Source organism: Haliotis rubra, unplaced genomic scaffold, assembly GCF_003918875.1.
Source record: "Haliotis rubra isolate DU_JTF1 unplaced genomic scaffold, ASM391887v1 Scf1049, whole genome shotgun sequence".
NCBI lineage: Eukaryota > Metazoa > Mollusca > Gastropoda > Lepetellida > Haliotidae > Haliotis > Haliotis rubra.
In genome coordinates, this window is record NW_025764947.1 from 142,833 (window position 1) to 157,699 (window position 14,867).

The 14,867-nt window shown below is 41.7% G+C and overlaps 1 protein-coding gene across 1 annotated transcript in view; it reads right to left on the bottom strand.

The window, feature by feature from the left end:
* LOC124275557 (U5 small nuclear ribonucleoprotein 200 kDa helicase-like) overlaps positions 1–14,867 on the bottom strand; it is a 62,575-nt gene that overhangs the window by 42,718 nt on the left and 4,990 nt on the right. The window contains 15 exon segments of the mRNA XM_046711138.1: positions 2,372–2,552; positions 2,807–2,868; positions 3,612–3,761; positions 4,146–4,463; positions 4,984–5,154; positions 5,535–5,690; positions 6,062–6,199; positions 6,416–6,471; positions 6,747–6,864; positions 7,361–7,578; positions 7,728–7,827; positions 8,067–8,216; positions 8,526–8,621; positions 9,409–9,467; positions 11,792–11,981. Of these exon segments, the coding sequence (XP_046567094.1) occupies positions 2,372–2,552; positions 2,807–2,868; positions 3,612–3,761; positions 4,146–4,463; positions 4,984–5,154; positions 5,535–5,690; positions 6,062–6,199; positions 6,416–6,471; positions 6,747–6,864; positions 7,361–7,578; positions 7,728–7,827; positions 8,067–8,216; positions 8,526–8,621; positions 9,409–9,467; positions 11,792–11,981 (2,163 nt within the window).

Genomic DNA, 14,867 nt, shown 5'->3' on the forward strand with positions numbered 1-14,867 from the left:
ATTTCTTGATGTTGTTGTTTCTTCATGAGGGTAAGCCAGACATGATTAAAACAAAAAGCTTTCATATACTCTACACTAACAACGAACACTGACAGACTGCACTCCATGTATCTCCCCTCATCTGCATGACGGCAAGAGTACTGAGCTCCACCCGTATCCCCCTCACCTGCATGACGTCAAGAGTACTGAGCTCCACCCATTTCCCCCTCACCTGCATGACGTCAAGAGCACTGAGCTCCACCCATTTCCCCCTCATCTGCTTGACGTCAAGACTACTGAGCTCCACCCATTTCCCCCTCACCTGCATGACGTCAAGAGCACTGAGCTCCACCCATTTCCCCCTCATCTGCATGACGTCAAGACTACTGAGCTCCACCCATATCCCCCTCATCTGCATGACGTCAAGAGCACTGAGCTCCACCCATTTGCCCCTCACCTGCATGACGTCAAGACTACTGAGCTCCACCCATTTGCCCCCTCACCTGCATGACGTCAAGAGCACTGAGCTCCACCCATTTCCCCCTCACCTGCATGACGTCAAGAGCACTGAGCTCCACCCATTTCACCTGCATGACGCCAAGACTACTGAGCTCCACCCATTTCCCCTCACCTGCATGACATCAAGACTAGTGAGCTCCACCCATTCCCCCCCTCACCTGCATGACGTCAAGACTACTGAGCTCCACCCATTTCCCCCTCACCTGCATGACGTCAAGACTACTGAGCTCCACCCATTTGCCCCTCACCTGCATGACGTCAAGACTACTGAGCTCCACCCATTTCCCCCTCACCTGCATGACGTCAAGACTAGTGAGCTCCACCCATTTCCCCCTCACCTGCATGACGTCAAGACTACTGAGCTCCACCCATTTCCCCCTCACCTGCATGACATCAAGACTACTGAGCTCCACCCATTTCCCCCTCACCTGCATGACGTCAAGACTACTGAGCTCCACCCATTTCCCCTCACCTGCATGACGTCAGAGAGCACTGAGCTCCACCCATTTCCCCCTCACCTGCATGACGTCAAGAGCACTGAGCTCCACCCATTTCCCCCTCACCTGCATGACGTCAAGACTACTGAGCTCCACCCATTTCCCCCTCACCTGCATGACGTCAAGAGCACTGAGCTCCACCCATTTCCCCCTCACCTGCATGACATCAAGACTACTGAGCTCCACCCATTTCCCCTCACCTGCATGACATCAAGACTACTGAGCTCCACCCATTTCCCTCACCTGCATGACATCAAGAGCACTGAGCTCCACCCATTTCCCCTCACCTGCATGACATCAAGATTTCCCCCTCATACTCAAGAGCTGAGCTCCACCCATTTCCCCTCACCTGCATGACGCCAAGAGCACTGAGCTCCACCCATTTCCCTCACCTGCATGACGCCAAGATCACGAGCATGACGCCAAGACTACTGAGCTCCACCCATTTCCCCTCACCTGCATGGACGCCAAGATTTCCCCTACTGAGCTCCACCCACCCCCTCATCTGCATGACGCCAAGACTACTGAGCTCCACCCATTTGCCCCCCTCACCTGCATGACGCCAAGACTACTGAGCTCCACCCATTCCCCCCTCACCTGCATGACGCCAAGACACTGAGCTCCACCCATTTCCTCACCCTCACCTGCATGACGTCCCACTACTGAGCTCCACCCACTGATGACATCAAGACTACTGAGCTCCACCCACCCCCTCACCTGCATGACATCAAGACTACTGAGCTCCACCCATTTCCCCTCACCTGCATGACGCCAAGACTACTGAGCTCCACCCATTTCCCCCTCACCTGCATGACGAGCCAAGACTGAGCTCCACCCATTTCCCCTCACCTGCATGACACACCTGATGATGTCACCAGCTCCACCCTCACCTGCATGACATCAAGAATACCCCTCCACCCTGCTAACCTGCATGACGCCATGAGCACTGAACTCCACCCATCTCCCCTCACCTGCATGACGCCAAGAGCACTGAGCTCCACCCATTTCCCTCACTTGCATGACATAGAGAGCACTGAACTCCACCCATCTTCCTCTCACCTGCATGACATAGAGAGCACTGAGCTCCAACCATCTCCTCTCACCTGCATGTCATGAAGGCAAGAGCACTGAGCTCCAACCATCTCCCCCTCACCTGCATGACATAGAGAGCACTGAGCTCCAACCATCTCCCCCTCACCTGCATGACATAGAGAGCACTGAACTCCACCCATCTCCCTCTCACCTGCATGACATAGAGAGCACTGAGTTCCACCCATCTCCCTCTCACCTGCATGACAGAGAGCACAGAGCTCCACCCATCTCCCCCTCACCTGCATGACATAGAGAGCACTAAGCTCAACCCATCGGCCCCTCACCTGCATGACATCGAGAGCACTGAGCTCCACCCATCGGCCCTTGTCCGGACTGTAGATTTGTGTTCCCTTGATGATGACAGTGTGTGCTGGGAGGTTGACACCCCACGCCAAGGTCGATGTTGACACAAGTACTTGTATATGTCGGTCAACAAACAGATCCTCCACAAGTGCTCGATCAACTCTGAAACATAATCACATCTGTTAAAGCCAAACATTGAGAGGTTACATTCTTTCAGGGCATCCAGTGTAACCATTTGTCTATAGATCACGACTTCCCCAGTATTTTCCCCAGAAACAGAACATTTACTGCCCCAAATATTGATGACAAATGACTCTTTGTGGAGATATTGTACTTTTTCCCATGGATACCTTGACCAACAGACTCAAGCCAGTAGTGGCCCATGCCAGTGTGCTTCCATGCTTCTTCTCACGTACCTGTTCATACCAGCATGGTGGATGGCAAACCCATAAGGCAGGAGGTCTCTCAGCTCATGGTTCTGCAAACAAGGCAACATTCTTAAAAGTGTTGAAACCTTCTTTTTCAACAATGCTTAGAATGAAACCTGACAAGATACAATTCATCAGTACTGCACTAAATGAGAAACCTATGTTATCACTGTTATCGGATTAGTTGCAGTGCAACATGGGTTTCAACTGAACAACTTCCTGAAAATAAATAGTTCATATGCTAAACCACATGCCTATATGTGTCTAAAGTCTCTAAAACCTTGTTGTATACTGAAAACATTACTAAATTATCTAGGACCAATATTTGAACCAAAAAACTGAATGCAAGGATATTTTCAGTAATCCTTATGATGTTAAAAAACATGTTCTCAATAGCCAAAAGGCTCAACCAAAGTCAGTTCCAGGTTCCTTGTTTGTGCAATCTTCTCTTAGACTCTCGGAATGAGCCCTGGGACAGGGAACGCAAGTGCATAAAGACATTCCCAGGATATTACTAGCATATCTACAGTCCACGCCAATACTGTCTAATTTTGATAGGATGGCTTGGATTAGAATGGTGAGATGTTTGTAATGTTCTTAGGGAACATAACACAGAATGTTTCGACTGTTTCCCTCAGGTTAAGGGAGAGAGAAGCAAATAGTAGGAGTCAAGATATCGACAAATATGTAATTTTCTGAATAAATTTGATATTTTATACTTATCCTGACTCATGCTTATTGCTTTATGGAACATAACTTTCAGATTTTCAGTCTGAGTGTCTACGAGTCTCACCTTGACTTGTTCTGCTTCAGACCTGAGGATCTCCGTGGAGGCAGATCCTTCCTTCAGGAAGACTCCAAGAGTATCCTTCTCCAGACACATGTCTCGGATCGCCCTCGCTGTTTTCCCTGTCTCTTTCCTTGAGTGCACAAAAATAAGCAACTGAAAACAGAATGAGTGAGCGGTTAACTTGGACAATTTCCAATATAATACATCAGTTTGTCTGCTTAATATGGCAAGGAAGTCAATAGTGATTAAGTCTTAGATATTACGTATTGTAATCCATATCAACCTGATCCTGTTCTAAGTCACAGTTTGTGGGAGGCCAATTCAGCTATTCATTTCCAGTAAGGTGAAAACAGGTTGAACTGGAGAGGTTTTCAATCATTCTACATGACTAGGGATCAATAGGAATTACCCAGGGCAATCAACTTGAGCATGAAACTAATATACTAAAAAGAAGATTTCTGTAGTCAAGAATACCTAGAAGACTAGGACACAGCTCACAAGTCACCACTAGGGAACAGAATTCATTTGTTTGCTCACCTGGTTTTTGCCAGCATGGTCCATGACCTTCTCATACACAATGTCATTCATGAGCTGGAACCTCTTGACAGCCTTCTTCTCTGTGATACCAATGAACTGCTGCTCCAGCGGCACAGGGCGGAAACTGTTGTCAAAGAAGAACAGGCCCTCCTTGGGATCTACACGGAGGAATGTGGCAACATCTTCAAAGTTTGGCAGAGTGGCGCTTAGTCCAACAAGTCGCACATCTTCCTGGGTAGTCTCTATGTTCCTGATCGTCCTGGCAACTAAAGACTCGAGAACTGGACCTCGGTCATCATGGAGAAGATGGATCTCATCCTGAAGAAGATGAAATAGATGTGGATGGATCAGTAAGTGGGTAAACTAGAATCTCAGTAACATCACGCCAGTTTAATGAAAGAGTACAGAAGCATGTGGTGCTGATTTCCCTGCTATTTTACTGCTTATTAATGGTGCTGAGAAACCATTAGTTCTAATTAGGGTGAATCTGGAATTCAAAACCTGACACTTCTCTCAAGAGAATCAACTCTTCACAATGAAGTTCGGGTCAAGGACTCAAACAAATTTTAGAACACTCACAATTCCAGATATCAAGGTTTGTAAAACCAGATTGTTAAATAACTTAGTTTCATAAATAATTTAAACATATATTCTGGACATTCATAAAATAAACCTTATTTTCTATGTTTGATAACAACTTGATGTGTAGGTATGTCTTCTCAAGTTGTGTAAAGCAATGCTGATTTAGGCCTTCAAGGCAAACTCTCAAACTCAAGGCCTTTTCAAGCCCTAGTTATCAACCTCAACACCCACAGACAAGAAAGGTGTAAAATCTTACAAAGATCATGAGCCTGACAAGCTGTGTGTAGGTCCGCTCCCCACCCTTCCGTGTGATGATGTCCCACTTCTCGGGAGTGCACACAATGATCTGTGTCTGGTAGATTTGCTCTCTGGTTAACTGGTGGTCTCCCGTCAACTCATCCACCTTTATGCCATACGACTTCAGTCTCTGTAACAGCACCAACTCAGATATAAGGCCAAATACAACACCTAAAGGTCCAGTAGGGGGGACTAATTGTAGTGTTAGAAATAGAGCTGATTCATATCCAACGTGACCTGAAATCATGTTAATAGGGCTCAGAAAAGTTAGTTCATATGTCTGGAGTGATTGTTATCTTCTTTTGTGCAGTAGTTGGCAATATCCCAACTTCATCATTTATGAAGTATGCATATCAGAAACTAGTGGATGACCGGGCGAGCCTTAACACAATCAGTCAGGTCACATCTGGGAACCACATTTATGAGACAGCCCTCAAAACAGGATACTGGGGGACTATTTATCCCCTTATCCCCTCTAGGTAGTGTGGACAGATGGTGACTCATGCTTACCTCAGAGAATGTCCCAACCATCTCCTGTACGAGGGATCTCATGGGTGCAACATACACGATCTTGAAGTCGTCTGTGTTGATGGTGTGGTCCTCGTTGACATGATTACCAATCTCCTTGAGGATACACAGCAGGGCTACATTTGTTTTACCAGCTCCCTGAAACAGCACTCATGCATATCACACTGGACACTTCTTCTACTTTCTATGTCTTCTACAATTCTTCTGGCAATTCAAGTGTTCTGTACCTTACATCAAACTGCAATGTTACTCCTAACTTACTTAAAATGACACTGAATACATTGTATGGATAGAAAAACAAAGAGCATTACTTGAAAATAATCTTTCACAGTTTGTAAATATGATTTTTAAACTTCTTTAAGAAGTAATATTATTACATATTTTGGAATGTTCCATTGATAAACCATAACTGCCACAAATTTGTGTGAGAGAGTACCAGTTTCATGAATTAAGGACAAATGAACAGGATTTGACATCATTCAACAACCCTGGAGACACAAGTGACTCACTGTTGGAGCAGAGAGCAGGATGTTCTGGTCCGATTCCATGGCAACTTTACACAGTCGACTCTGGATTCGGTTCAAGCTTTTGAAACCTTCAAATGCAGGTTGGGCATACTTAGGCAGTCGGTCAATTGGAACAAGAGACTGGAAAAAAGAAATTATTGTAAGCAATAAAAACACTTAATGATGTATTCTGTTCAAAACTAGACTAAACAAGATCTTTGGCAGGCATTATAGAAGTCGGATGTGTATCTAACGACAAGACCGGAAGAAGTGCAGAGAAACGTTTAATCATCAATACTATCTTGACATGGTTTGCAAGTTACTGTCTGCTTTGGAGCCATGTTGGCAACAGCTTACCTCATCAGTTTCAAAAGGTTTGGGCTTCAGAGCAGGAACATGAACTTCTTCATAACCTAAAAGAAGTTGGAGAACATTACAGTGATGTTATTTAAAGCATAGTATATTAACAGTTTAGGATAAAATGCAACACAGTTCATATCAACATACTGACAGCTTCCACAGTTCCTACTGATATGGTAATGTGGTTTATTTGATGTAATCACAATTCATGTTATTCATGGACCGCACATGAATCTACAGTCGAGGGATTTTCTCCACTGTGCATGATGTCAGAAGCGAGACTGCAAAGGAAGAACATGTAGGCCCTGAGCTACACCATCCTGGTTACCTTTCCTCTGTTTGCGGTAGGAGCCATCAGGCAGCTGGCATCTCTTGTTGGCCATCAGGTGACTACCTTGGCTGAACATCAGCTCCTCCAGATCCAGAGTCTCCACCTGTCCGATGTCCTAAACAAGCAATGGTGTCAGTCTATGAGAGGCAGTGTTGCTTCAGTCAGAAATATTTTGAACATATCACTGAATGCAATAAAGACCATGAAAACTCTTGTAATCGACAAAATGAGCAAAGCCCAATGTTGCTACACAAACCAATTGAGTCATTTAAGTGTTTACTTCAAACAAAACAAACAATGCCAATGGGATTCAGACTTACAAAGGTCGCTTTTATGAAACCCAAAACCACTTGCTAACAATCCAAAAATAACCAGGACCAAACTGTGTTTCAAAAACAAGAACCTTTGAATTTCGTCCAAGGGACACAACTCTGCAAAGTATAGCTAAATGCAAATTACAATTAAAATATACCACGCAATACCGCTTTGACTGACAATTCAGGCTGAATCTGCGATTTGAAATAAGGGTCATAGAATTCTGTCAGTTGAAGTGGACAACACTGGACCGACCACTGGGCACAGGTACAGTCTTTCTGGAAAGAAACACTCACCACATAGCCATCTATTTCCATGTCCTCTATATCGGCCGCTACTCTGTTTTGTCTGGCCTGCTGTCGACGGGTCCTTTCCTCACTGACGATATCCTCTCGGTCAGTCTCCTGCAGAGAGCTGAGAATGTGCTTCAACTCTGAGTCAGCACGCATCTTCTCTTCTACACGAGCCTTCTCTGACTGGCTCTGAGCTGACGCCAGCAGTGTGCAGTACAAAACTGTACAACATCAAACATACACATATTACAGAAGATAGGGGCAGAAACATTCGGAATGTAATAAATGTTTCTGTCAACAGTTAAGGAGAAAAAATGAAATTCATTTACAAAAATTTATCTGAAGTCTTTTGACACTTATCCCAACTTACTCATCTGCCTGTGTTGGCGGAGAACTCGGATAAACTCAAACTGGTTGACACCAAGTAAGATGACAAGCTGTGTCTCACACTCACGGTCATCGCCAGCAATCTGAAACACAACCACAGGTCCCACATAGAAGCCTTCTCACACCACATGGTCCTTGCCATGAAACAAACACATTCAAATGGCACATAAAACTAAGTTCAAGTGGATTTCTATATTTACTCTGCATCGGACAGAGAATATATCATTGCAATACTCTCAGCAAGGTTACTAGACAGTTCCAAGTGAGTATGCAATGGCTGCTGACAGAGGAATCTACGTAGACATGTCACATTTTCACTTACTTTCAACACTTCCACCACCTCCATTGCCTTGGTCTGAGCTGTGGTAGGGTCATCAGGATAATACTTGCTGAGCTTACGCTGAATCCAAAAGGCGTCAATGTCTCTTGGATGCAAGCCGCCCTCTGACTTGCCCCCAGATTCCTCAGATATCTAGATCACAGGAGGAGAGACATACAGGCCTTCAACTTGGAAAGGAAGATTTTTTATTTTTAGCACCAACAGACACTAAGAATGTGCTTCACCTATTGAGCAGAGCTAGATCCATGATGAACAAAGAGTGATTACTGATGCTGCAACTATACCCATCGCCCTTTAACAAAGGTGAACACATCCCTCAATATCACCTGTATATCTGTATACTTTTATGCAAGCCTGAATTGAGCTAAGCAATCCTATTCTATGCGAAGACGATGAATAGTTATATGGATAAAGTTGTGCACAAGCTGTCCCAACACTCACATTTGCATGTAGAGTGGCGTCCACCGCAGCCTCCTCCCCTTCATTCTCCTGGTCATCCTCCTCCTCCTGGACTTCCCCGTACACGTCTGCAGTGTCCTACAACACACACAGCATTTCACAGATCACACATCAACTTTCAGTCTGTTCCCTGCTTGTTGTTTATTCCCATTTGGAATCTTTGGGGAACACTATCAGGTTATCAATTACATTCACATAACTGTATTTCTGGCGAGTGAAGAGATCAAGGACATATACAACATGCAGTCAAGGTTTTACGTTATAGGAGTGCAATTGATTCACAAAGGCCTCGTAGGGACTGACATTACAACGTTGCAGGTGTAGAACTAATGTGAAATCACAACTAAACTCACAGATACATGGGAGTATGTTACATGACATCATTTCTCAAGGGCTGATATTACAACGTTATAGGTGTACAACTAATGCCAAATCACAACTCTTCTCACAGATACATGGGAGTATGTTACATGACATGTGCATCATTTCTCAAGTGAATGAGTGAGTGAGTGAGTTTAGTTCTACGCCACACTCAGCAATATTCCAGCTATAAGGCAGCGGTCTGTAAATAATTGAGTCTGGACCAGACAATCTAGTGATCAACATCATGAACATCGATCTACGCAATTGGGATACGATGACATGTGTCAACCAAGCCAGCGAGCCTGACCACCCAATCCTATTAGTCGCCTCTTACAACAAGCATGGTTTACTGAAGATCAATTCTTACCCAGATCTTCACGGGTTCATTTCTCAAGGGCTGATATTACAACGTTATAGGCATACAACTAATGCCAAATCACAACTCTTCTCGAAGATACATGGGAGTATGTTACATGACATGTGCATCATTTCTCAGACCAACCTCATCTTCTGATTCTTCAAACTGCACATTGACACCGTAAGTTTCATCAATGTTTTCAGCTGAAACAATAACAGAAACTTAAGAAATAGTTTACATACGTCTTCAAATGATTTCAGTTTATATTGCAAGCCTCTACCGCTCAAAATATACATATGTAGGCCACCTCTTAAATGTAACTGATTGCCTCCTATGATAGAGACAGAGTGTATCTTCCACTGATAACAGATACAGTCATAGACATGACAAAGTTACATAGACATGACAAAGTTACATAGACATGACAAAGTTATATAGTCATGACAGAGTTACATGACAAAGTGACAGTCATGACAAAGTTACATGACAAAGTCACAGTCATGACAAAGTTACATGACAAAGTCAGTCATGACAAAGTTACACAGTCATGACAAAGTTACATAGTCATGACAAAGTTACAGTCATGACAAAGTTACAGTCATGACAAAGTTACAGTCATGACAAAGTTACAGTCATGACAAAGTCATAGTCATGACAAAGTTACAGTCATGACAAAGTTACACAGTCATGACAAAGTCACATAGTCATGACAAAGTTACACAGTCATGACAAAGTTACATAGTCATGACAAAGTTACACAGTCATGACAAAGTTACATAGTCATGACAAAGTTACATAGTCATGACAAAGTTACATAGTCATGACAAAGTTACATAGTCATGACAAAGTTACACAGTCATGACAAAGTTACACAGTCATGACAAAGTTACACAGTCATGACAAAGTTACATAGTCATGACAAAGTTACATAGTGTTACGTGTGGAGAGATCACACAACAATTTAAAATAGTTTTAATACTGGCAGTCTATACATATATACAAATGTGCAAAACAAGTATCATGGTATATGTTAAAAGTCTTACTTTGGTTATCACATGGATATACAATTGTTCCTGCTCCATCACATTCCTCAGAATAATAACACATAGAATCCTTCACATGAAATTCACTTTATGCCAACATGGCATATTCAAGTAGACAGTTTAAACTTGCCGACATGGCCAATCCGTTCAGTTCACTCCCGACCTGGGCACTGATCACTGTGTGTGTTACCTTGCTTGAACAAGTCAAAAACCCAAGCTACAATTATATAACATCGTTGCTGTTTCATTACCCCAGCTTACTTATAGACAATGGAGAGTGGTCACTGGTAAGCATAGCTTCTCAGTTAAGGTGAACAGGTATTCTAGGGAATGTAAATATATTTTAGAATGACTTCAGATTTATAAATATATATACAGAATTATGTATAGATATATAAGACATTCTCATAACAATAGACATGACAAAGTGACATAGTCATGATGAAGTGACATAGTCATGATGAAGTTACATAACAAAGTCACAGTCATGACAAAGTTACATAACAAAGTCACATAGTCATAACAAAGTCACAGTCATGACAAAGTTACAGTCATGACAAAGTTACAGTCATGACAAAGTTGCATGACAAAGTCACATAGTCATGACAAAGTCACAGTCATGACAAAGTTGCATAGTCATGACAAAGTTACATAGTCATGACAAAGTTACACAGTCATGACAAAGTTACACAGTCATGACAAAGTTACATAGTCATGACAAAGTCACAGTCATGACAAAGTGACACATTCATGACAAAGTTACACATTCATGACAAAGTGACATATTCATGACAAAGTGACATATTCATGACAAAGTCACAGTCATGACAAAGTCACATAGTCATGACAAAGTCACATAGTCATGACAGAGTTACATGATGAAGTCACATAGACATGACAAAGTTACAGTCATGACAAAGTTACATAGCTATGACAAGTTACATAGTCATGACAAAGTTACAGTCATGACAAAGTTACATAGCTATGACAAGTGACAGTCATGACAAAGTTATATAGTCATGACAAAGTTACAGTCATGACAAAGTTACAGTCATGACAAAGTGACAGTCATGACAAGTTACATAGTCATGTGACAGTCACATAGACATGACAAAGTCACATAGTCATGACAGAGTTACATGATGAAGTCACATAGACATGACAAAGTTACAGTCATGACAAAGTTACATAGCTATGACAAGTTACATAGTCATGACAAAGTTACAGTCATGACAAAGTCACATAGTCATGACAAAGTTACATAGTCATGACAAAGTCACAGTCATGACAAGTTACATAGTCACGACAAAGTCACATAGACATGACAAAGTCACATAGACATGAAAGACATGTGGACTAGTTCTTTCAGGTATCAGGCATAAATCTAAATTAACCGTTCCATGGGGATAGAGACACAGTGTATCTTCCACTGACAATGTAACATTTACACCTACACCCTGACAGAACAAGCGTTCCTTCCTTACATGTTTGACTCTTCTCTTCCTGTCCCCAGTCTGTGATCTTCTTCCCCAGATTGACCAGCAGAGCAAACCTCTCCTCCGCCATGTTACCCAGCAGGCCCTCCACCTCTCTCTTCCGTTCTCGATCCTTCATCCTGTCATTCTTCAGCACAGCCAGAACTTCATCTGCTGCTCCACACAACACATCCCGGGGCTGAAATGTCACACATAAAACACTGTATATTTGTGAGACAACCTTCAAGTGATCCAGTCAGTTAACATGTTAGATGTGCTGATGGAGATCAGGTTTGACAGCTGTCAGCTGACTTGACTGAAGTCATGAGTATGTCATATCTTTATGTAAACAGGATGTCACTGAAATATATGTTTCAATACATCATATGTTTCATTGAGTTTATTCAAAACTTCATTCGGCATATCTTACATTCCTGTCAGCAAAAGTGTACAATTGATTAATCCATAAGATCACACCATGAAACTGGTCCACATGTAAAAACAAGCCCAGAATATATCAAAGTGCCACACTCAAATCTGATTATATTTATGTATTTGTGTGTGTTAACTAAAATAACATGATACTAATATTATATTCCTGGCAAATTAAAACTATGCATATCAATACATGACAGCTGTTACCTGGGGGTGTCTGTGTGTTCTACCCTTCTCCCTAGGCAATCTGTCTATCCACTCTTGTTCTGGGGATAATATAGCTAAGATGGATAGTCAAAGATAAGTCCGGTATGTTGTTCAAGTCCATTTATTTTGGAATGAATTCTCACACAAACGTCCTCAGATATTGCCTAGTTTTCCTGGTCTACACATAACACAGATTCACAAACTTCATGGAAGAACTTGTTGATTCCTTGTACAACTCCTAACATTTCAAGTTCATCTGAGCCATTCTCTCAATATACAGAGAGAACCCCTCAAGTCAACGGTGGGGCCCAGGATCGCGCACTCTTTCCCAGTCAACTAACAAAATAGTCTTCATAACAATTTTGGCTCCTCCCCCTGATATAATGTCCTACATCATATAAAAATGACTCATATTCCAGCTGCACCACTGATTCTTCCATCATAAATTTACTTCGTTAGTGAGCTTAACTCTTTCAACACCAGTCAACCAGAGGCAACCAGAGGCATTTACTGCCATGACACCAAGGTCACAGATGAAGCCTATGTTTATGAAGGAAATTATAAAGCTTGTAAAACGTTATTACTACTACATCTAATACACCATTTAAAAGATCTAATCCCACTGTTGGTAAATATGAAGTATATTTTTATAATATAATTCAAATAATACAACTACAACTTAAATAAATTTATTTTTTAATGAAAATGCAAGTTTACATTTATAATGTCCAGATAAGCCACGAAAGAAGCAAGAACTATGGCGATTTTTTCCATTTGTGACATGTCATAACATGCCCGTGCCTTTTCACGTAATCAGAAAATTATTATAAAAAGATTTCTTAAATAATATGTATGGTCGCTTATTTCCCGATATCAGTGGCTTTCCGCTCGGTAACGGGACACAACAACGGAAAATACCTCGGTTTTCGAAGCTTCGTATGAATAACATGCGAGGCGATTCGTTTGATGTCGGGTATCGTTCGAAAGCTCTGAACATCAACATTATCACTGTACCCTTGCCAAGAGTATTTTCACAGTTGTAAGAAGCGATTTTATTGGATAAAGATTGGTTTCTAATGACGCTTTTTCGCCACAGTCTGCTATAAGGGTCGTCATTGGTCAAAACCAGACACGTGACCTAAGGCAGCCAATCATATTACGGCAATGGATACCGTCCTCGTAAACGAAAACTCTTAGATTTAGACGAAAGTTTTGGGTAAAATAATGCTATTCTGAACATATTAAGCAAGAAATCGCTACATATACATAAATTATGGGACTTATTGGACGTATCGTGCTAGGTTATGACCTGTGACAAAAATGCTTCATTCATATATTTTCGCATTAAACATCGTGTCCGAGCGTGAAGATTGAGCCGAGATGTCACTTGTCAGTGACTTGACTTGCATTACATGATCGCACAAAAAGATGGAAATAGTAATTTTATATGTACGTTTGACAACTTTTATGAATGCTGTTGTTGAATTTATTCATTAGTTTATTCAATCTATTTAATAATTTCCTCGAAACATCGTTACTTTGCTCTTTGACAATGTTATTGTGGACCCGCTGCCCGAAGCATGTGTCCGAGAATCGTTGTTTTCAATAACATTGCGAAAAATAGTTTATAATTTTAATTCTGGCGATAATATATGATCAATTGAAATTTAATAAGTCTTTTCAGACATTGTGAAATGTGATGGATTTAATATATGAATCATAAGTCGGGTAAGTTCCTAAAATTATGTCTCATTTTGACGTGACTACTGCCTGATATGTCTGGGGACTCATAACGTTGTGGCCGCTTAAGCGGCCTGCGGTGTTGAATGGGTTAAGTCATTTGTGAAGCATTCAACCGAATAAAACTTCAGACTGGCAGACGCCAGAAGATGCTTAATCGAATCATTACATGTGTCCCTTTCCTGATTCTTAGTATCTTAATTACCAGTAATTTCCTAAATGATATATGACTCACCCGATCCACATGTTCCACTCATCTCCCTTATTAGATTTGTTGTATGCAAGAGTAATGAATCGATATGAACTTGGTTACTCTGGTCAATGCACTTGCAAAGTACAATGACACTTCTTAACTGGACTTCAAAGTTTCCATAAATATTTACCAAATGTATTTTAAGTTTTCAATTTATAAATATCCTGGTTATACTATCTCAGATTAGGATATTACAACTTTAGATCATGATATGGCTTCCTCAGATTATTATATGACCTCAGATTATGATATGACCTCCTCAGCTTATATGACTTCTTCAGCTTATGAAATGACCATCAGATTATGACATGACCTCCACAGATTACAATATGACCTTCTCAGATTATGATATGACCTCCTCAGATTATGATATGACCTCCACAGATTACAATATGACCTCCTCAGCATATTACATGACTTCCTCAGATTATGATATGACCTCATCAGATT